General features: G+C 49.3%; 1 protein-coding gene across 1 annotated transcript; it reads left to right on the top strand.

Moving 5' to 3' along the window:
- The first annotated feature begins 1,098 nt into the window (after positions 1 to 1,098).
- LOC119311192 (3-ketoacyl-CoA synthase 4-like) lies at positions 1,099 to 2,938 on the top strand. Its single transcript, XM_037586829.1, has one exon. It carries the CDS (start codon positions 1,152 to 1,154, stop codon positions 2,607 to 2,609), a length of 1,458 nt encoding a protein of 485 aa, XP_037442726.1. The 5' UTR covers positions 1,099 to 1,151; the 3' UTR covers positions 2,610 to 2,938.
- Positions 2,939 to 7,508: the final 4,570 nt, after the last annotated feature.

Below are 7,508 nucleotides of genomic sequence, written 5' to 3' on the forward strand. Positions count from 1 at the left end.
ATATCGTACCACTTTCAGCACCACGTCAATATTAATAACATGCATCTATTTTCAATTTCAGAACATATATTTCAAATTGATTTACATTATTTATAATTTTTTTTAATGTGACACAGAAATATGAAATTAAAGTTTCACAATCGTATTATCAATGTGAAACTGAAATAGTGAAATGAAACGTCTTTCGCCAGCTATGGAGGATCACAAAAAATGCCATTCAGGGTTCGCAAATGCTACCCTAGCTGACGAACGTTCGCCAGCTATGGGTGTCCACACGTAAAAGGTTGCACGGATATCTAAATAATGTTGAATGATGGTTTTTTACCCGATACATTAATCCTTCGCTAGAAAATGCATTATTATCGATCTCACCCCCTCCCTCTCGTTAGCGTGTCGACACTGTAGCCTGCCGGAGCCACCGAGTTGAATCGCCCATGGAAAGGACTTGGAGGTGCCACCCATATTGCACCCTTCACCAACCGTGCGTTGCGCATTTGCACCCCTGCTTGGCCATTCCCGTGTAAGCACGCACGATCCCTGCCTCGTCAGCGCCCATGTGCGCCGCGCGTTAGGACGACACGATCGAGACCGATCGGCTCTACGTACGTACGTACCTCCCCTCCCCTTGCATGCTGCATGTTCTCTCCCTCTGTTTTTTTTTTGAGGATGTTCTCTCCCTCTGTTGGTACGTGCATGTAGAGGCTTGACCATGCTAGCTACTGCCCGCGTGCCCGGCACGTATACGTGCAGCGTCTGTAACCAGGACACTAGAGGGCGGCTAGCGCTACTGTTCATAGGCCGGCTGCGTTCATGGCGAAAGCTACTACTCTTCGCTTTTATGTGGCCGGCCAGATCGATCTTGTCCCTTCAAGTCTGGTTGCATCCATCTCAAAGCAAACCGTCTTGTTTTTTTTAGCAGTTTTCGACCATGTTACGCGGGCAACACGATCAATCTTGACGTACGTACATTGCAATGGTCGACACAATTCATGGCGTGCACATGTGCATGCAGAGTTGTCACGGTCACATGAGCTGGAGACGACACACCATATAAGAGAGCCATCGCATCGTACGCTACGCACATACACTACAGGAGAATCAGCGTCCAAAACACTCAAGAGATCGCGAGATAAGCAGCAGGCCGAACGGACATGGAGATGGCGCACAGAGACCACCTCCTCGCCGCCGTGCACGGCGTCCTCGGCGTCGCCGTCCTCATCCTGTGCCTCGCTGCCGAGCTGTCCGTCCTCGTCTTCCGGCGCCACGCGGCGCTGTACCTCCTCCCCGTCTGCGCGATGATGACGCACCTGTGGCGCTCCGGCCGACGTGCGGACATCGGCCTGGTCGACTTCGCGTACCTGAAGCCGCCCCGCCGGCTGCGCGTCACCATCCCGGGCCTGCTCGAGCACCTCCGCCTTATCGGCTGCTTCGACGACGGCAGCGTCGAGTTCATGTCCAGGGTCGTCGAGGACAGCGGCATGGGCGACGAGACCTACTTCCCGCCGGCGCTGCACTACCTCCCGCCGTCCGCCACGCACGCCGACGCCGTCCAGGAGGCGGGGATGCTCTTCTTCCCCACGCTCGACGAGCTGTTCGCTAAGACGGGCGTGCCGCCGTCCGCCATCGGCGCGCTCGTCGTCAACTGCAGCGGGTTCGGCCCTGCCCCGTCGCTCACCGCCATCATCGCCAACCGCTACCGCATGCCCAGCGACGTCAAGACCTTCAACCTGTCCGGCATGGGGTGCGCGGCGGGCATCGTCGGTCTGGACGTCGCGAGGGGCATCCTGAGAGCGCACGACGGCGCCGTCGACTACGCCGTCGTCGTCAGCGCGGAGATCGTCACACTCGGGTGGTACCGAGGGAGAGACCGCAGCAAGCTGCTCCTCAACTGCTTCTTCCGCACCGGCTGCGCCGCCGCGCTGCTGTCGAACACCGCATCGGCGGCAGCGCCGGTCAAGTACCGGCTCGTCGCGCTGAAGCGCACGACCATCGCGGCCGACGACGGCGGCTACAATCTGGCCGTGAGGGAGGAGGACGACGAGGGCATCACGGGGTTCACCATCGGGCGCGGCCTCGGACGTTTGTTCCGGGACCTCCTCCGCGCCCACCTCCCCGCCTTCGGCGCCTCCATCCTCCCATGGCACGAGAAGCTCCGCTACGCCGCAGCGCTCATGCGATTCCACCGCCACCGCAGGAGCATCAAAAACCTCCAAGGCGGAGAAGGCCACGTGGAGGCGCCGAAGCCGAACTTCCTGGCCGCGGCGAGCCACTTCTGCCTACCGTCGTCGGGGATGCCGAACATACGGAGGCTAGCGGAGGGGCTGGGGCTGGGGGAGAGGGAGGCGGAGGCGGCTCTGGCGACGTTCCAGCGGTTCGGAAACCAGTCGGCGTCGTCGCTGTGGTACCAGCTCGGGTACCACGAGGCGAGGGGGCGGGTCCGGAGGGGCGACCGCGTGTGGCAGCTCGGCATGGGGAGCGGGCCCAAGGCGAGCAGCGCCCTGTGGGAGCGCGTCGCCGCACACGGGCGCCCCGCGGCGGCCGACGAGGGGCCGTGGGGCGACTGCGTCCTCCGCTACCCGGCGAAGGCACCGGGCGCCGCGTTGGCTTGAGCTGAACGTACGCAACCAGTGCATGCGTTGGGTTCCTGGATGGATTGGAGGAGAATGCTTGTTTGCAAGTCCGAGGACGGTGTTGTTTGCACCATGCGCGCGTACGTTCACTTTGATTGCTTTGTTTGCTTAGAGTCGTTGATCGTCGAGTCGTCGTTTGGAGCTGCAAGGTGATTTGTAGAGCGGAGAATAAGCTCGGAATCTTCAACTGGGTTATCTCACTTTTATTGTACTTAGATCTTGTTTCCTGCCTTTCGTTTCGGAATCCATGGCGTATTTTGGCTGTTTTCAACTTTGGTCATAAATTGTTGCACAATCAGTTCAAATTACCACGGCATCTTTAACGTCGACTCTTGAAACGGACACACTATCCAGCTACAGACCGCGTCAACGTCCGGACCTGTTTACAGACGCAATACGCGAGCCAGCAATCCAATCATGTCCTCTAAACGTCCTCCCCCTTTTTTTCTCTTTCCACAACACTCAAAATAGTTATAGGAAATAACACAATTCATCCAAATATCATTTTGAAGAATCGAAATCAGTTCTTTGACTCTTCAAAAGGAAGATTTCAATCATTTCAAAAACATACACTATCATATTTTACAAAATACTGAAACTTAGTTTTTTCAAAAGACTGGCATAAAACATTTTAATTTTCTACAATATCATTTCACTTATTCCAATTCTAAATTCATATTTCACAATGAGTGAACTGATTATTTCAACTGTCAAAGAACTGATTTCAATTCTTCAAAAATAAGATTTAAATCCTTTCCAAAACATATTTCACTATCATTTTTTGCAAAAGACTGAAACTTAGTATTTCAAAAATAAGGTTTCAATCCTTTTAAGAGCAACTAATTTTTTACAATCACATTTCAGTAGCCCATTTTTTTAAACCACGATGCCTCTTACCTGTTTTCACAAAGTTCACATACCAAAAATAAATCTCACACATATTTTGAAACTACTTCAGGGAAATCATTTTTTGGAACTGAGTGAAATTGGATTTTGAATGTAACTGAAAGATAACTAATCATTGAAATGTCAAATGACTGATAGCTATTTTCGAAATGAGTGAAATCATTTCAAATTAGTGAAATCCATTATGTAAAATGAGTGAAATCATTTGAGGTTAGTGATTTTTTTGGATATAAGTGAAATTTATGTTTTGAATTGAGTGAATCTGTTTTTTGAAATCAGTGAAATTAAAACTAGTTCAAATGTATCCAAAATTGATCTTGTTCTGAAGATCTTCTTGCTCTGAATTCAAATATATAAAAAAAATCAAAATTGAAGTTTTGATCCAGAAAATATCAATCATCCAAATTTCCACAATGAAATTAAATGGAAGTTTTTTGACGGGGGAGGGAGATTATTTTAGCATATGCATGCAACCGGTCTTCTCTCCTACCTTTCTCTCTCCTAACATAAAGCTTAAAAGAGCATGGAGAAGGCCCACATGTATTCCTATTCATCTCTCTTAGAGCATCTACAACCGCAGGTTGCAAATCCAGCCCCTGAAACGCCCGCAGACATGCCTCACTTGGTGGCTTCCACCCGTGTCCCTCATATCCGAACCATCATAACCATGCAAGCCATGCAACACTACGTAATAAACACGCAGTTCATCGGATCAACTAGCATCGCTGGACAAAAGAAGCATGGTTCATTGGAGTTCAATGATAAATCCATACTACAAACTTAAAACATAGTTAAAAATATAAACATAACAGGGAAGGGCGGAGGAAATCACCATTTCCTCGCCGGCCCCTTCCCCTTACGGTCGTCGGTGTGGCTGTGCCCCTCCTCCGTGTAGGCGTCGGCATGCGGAGGCGCATCATCGTCAGAGCTGGAGGTGGAGCCGTCCATCAGATCCGAGTCCGAGATGCAACGCATGCCCGAGAGCCTACGGAGCAGGCGGTCCTGCTCCTTTGCATGGCGGGCCGCCTTCGCCTTCGCCGCCGCCTCCTTGGTTGCCTCGCGCTCCGACATCTCGATGGCGAGTCGGAGCGCCGTGGCATTCTCCCGGCGGAGGTGTGGGGCATCGTTCTCCGCCATCGTCAGAGACCAGCTGAGGACCGAGGCGAGGAACAAGGCCTCAGGATCCACTGGCGCGCTCGAGGGAGAATGATGGGCTGACATTGCCTCCCCCCTCTCCCTCGCTCGCTACCGCTCGCGACGGGTTGCACGTGCCTCGGACTCGGATGTCCGCTTCCGTGTAGGCCCGGCACGGGCATGAGGACCCATCAATGGCCGGGTACCACTACCGGACCAGAGGATGGTGGAGGCGGGCGGCGTACCTGGCGGAGCGAAGGGGAGCTGCTGGTGCCGCACGGCGGGCGGGAAGGCCCGACGACGTCGTCGACATTGCGTCGACGGGCGACGGGCGCCGAGGAAGAAGATCCACCACTGCCGGGGCCACCTTGCTCGAGCAAAAACCTAGCAATGCGATGTGGAGGGCCACAACCTCCACGTCGATGTTCGACCCGTCAGATTCTAACCTGGATCCTCCGCTAGTTCCATCGCCGGCCATCGGATCAGAGGGAGGGTATCGGAAGTGGAGTGGACGGAGATGGGAGTGAAGTGGATTTCAGATTGACCATTGTCTAGGGTTTTCCGGATGTGGGGATATTTGTTGGCTCGGGGTGGGCCTGGCTGATGTGGCGGATGATACATCTCCAACGTATCTATAATTCTTGATTGTTCCATGCTATTATATTACCTGCTTTGGATGTTTAATGGGCTTTACTAAGCACTTTTATATTATTTTTGGGACTAACCTATTAACCGGAGGCCCAACCCAAATTGCTGTTTTTTTGCCTATTTCAGTGTTTCACAGAAAAGGAATATCAAACGGAGTCCAAACGGAATGAAACCTTTGGGAGAGTTATTTTTGGAACAAATGCAATCTAGGAGACTTTGAGTGGATGTCAAGCAACAAACGAGGAAGCCATGAGGCAGGGAGGCGCGCCCCAGGGGGGTGGGCGCCCCCCACCCTCGTGGGCCCCTCGTGGCTCCCCTGACCGACTTCCTTCGCCTATATATACTTACATACCCTGAAAACATCCAGGAGCACCACGACACCCTATTTCCACCGCCGCAACCTTCTGTACCCGTGAGATCCCATCTTGGTCCTTTTCCGGCACTCCACCGGAGGGGGAATCGATCACGGAGGGCTTCTACATAAACTTCATAGCCTCTCCGATGAAGTGTGAGTAGTTTACCACAGACCTTCGGGTCCATAGTTATTAGCTAGATGGCTTCTTCTCTCTCTTTGATTCTCAATACAAAGTTCTCCTTGATCTTCTTGGAGATCTATTCGATGTAACACTTTTTGCGGTGTGTTTGTCGAGATCCGATGAATTGTGGGTTTATGATCAAGATTATCTATGAACAATATTTGAATCTCCTCTGAATTCTTTTATGTATGTTTGGGTATCTTTGCAAGTCTCTTCGAAATATCAGTTTGGTTTGGCCTACTAGATTGATCTTTCTTGCAATGGGAGAAGTGTTTAGCTTTGGGTTCAATCTTGCGGTGTCCTTTCCCAGTGACAGCAGGGGCAGCAAGGCACATATTGTATTGTTGCCATCGAGGATAAAAAGATGGGGTTTATATCATATTGCTTGAGTTTATCCCTCTACATCATGTCATCTTGCCTAATGCGTTACTCTGTTCTTATGAACTTAATACTCTAGATGCAGGCTGGATAGCGGTCGATGTGTGGAGTAATAGTAGTAGATGCAAAATCTTTTCGATCTACTTGTCGCGGACGTGCTGCCTATATACATGATCATGCCTAGATATTCTTATAACTATGCACTTTTCTATCAATTGCTCGATAGTAATTTGTTCACCCACCGTAATACTTATGCTATCTTGAAAGAAGCCACTAGTGAAACTTATGGCCCCCAGGTCTATTTTCCATCATATAAGTTTCCGATCTACTTTATTTTGCAATCTTTACTTTCCAATCTATATCATAAAAATACCAAAAATATTTATCCTATTATTATCTCTATCAGATCTCACTTTTGCAAGTGGTCGTGAAGGGATTGACAACCCCTTTTATTGCGTTGGTTGCAAGGTTCTTATTTGTTTGTGTAGGTACGAGGGATTTGCGTGTAGCCTCCTACTGGATTGATACCTTGGTTCTCAAAAGTGAGGGAAATACTTACGCTACTTTGCTGCATCACCCTTTCCTCTTCAAGGGAAAACCAACGCAGTGCTCAAGAGGTAGCAAGAAGGATTTCTGGCACCGTTGCCGGGGAGTCTACGCACAAGTCAAGACATACCAAGTACCCATCACAAACTCTTATCCCTCGCATTACATTATTTGCCATTTGCCTCTCATTTTCCTCTCCCCCACTTCACCCTTGCCGTTTTATTCGCGCTTCTTTGTTTGTATTTTCGTTTGCTTTGATGTCTTACTTGGCTCGTTTGCTCGTTTGGTTGGAATAGTTGTTTATTTATTGCTAAACAGAGAACCTAAGATCTATGGATCCTCATCGGCTTGCCAATATTTTTAAGAGATCCAATTATGATGAACCAAATTCTAGTGATTTGAGTGCACTAGATTATCTTTATGAGGTTTTGCTTGAAATTCGTGAATCTGAAAATTGTGATGAAGAAATTTATGAAGAGATTCACGATAGCTCCTTGAATAAAAAGCATGATTTCAATGATTTTACTATAAATTCTATTGATGTGAATTGTGCTCATAATATGCAAAACCCTAAGCTTGGGGATGCTAGTTTTGCTATGTCTACTACTTGTTGCAATGATCATGATTGGGGTGATTCTTCTTATGATCTTGAAAATTTATTTAATCCCCATGATGAATATGAGATTGATAATAATGTTTGCAATAATATTGAAAATGGGTTTGGAAGAGT

This window comes from Triticum dicoccoides, chromosome 5B, assembly GCF_002162155.2.
Source record: "Triticum dicoccoides isolate Atlit2015 ecotype Zavitan chromosome 5B, WEW_v2.0, whole genome shotgun sequence".
Classification (NCBI taxonomy): domain Eukaryota; kingdom Viridiplantae; phylum Streptophyta; class Magnoliopsida; order Poales; family Poaceae; genus Triticum; species Triticum dicoccoides.

Excerpts from the sequence above, each read along its gene's own strand:
- LOC119311192 (XM_037586829.1), top strand. The coding sequence starts at position 1,152 with ATGGAGATGGCGCACAGAGACCACCTCCTCGCCGCCGTGCACGGCGTC.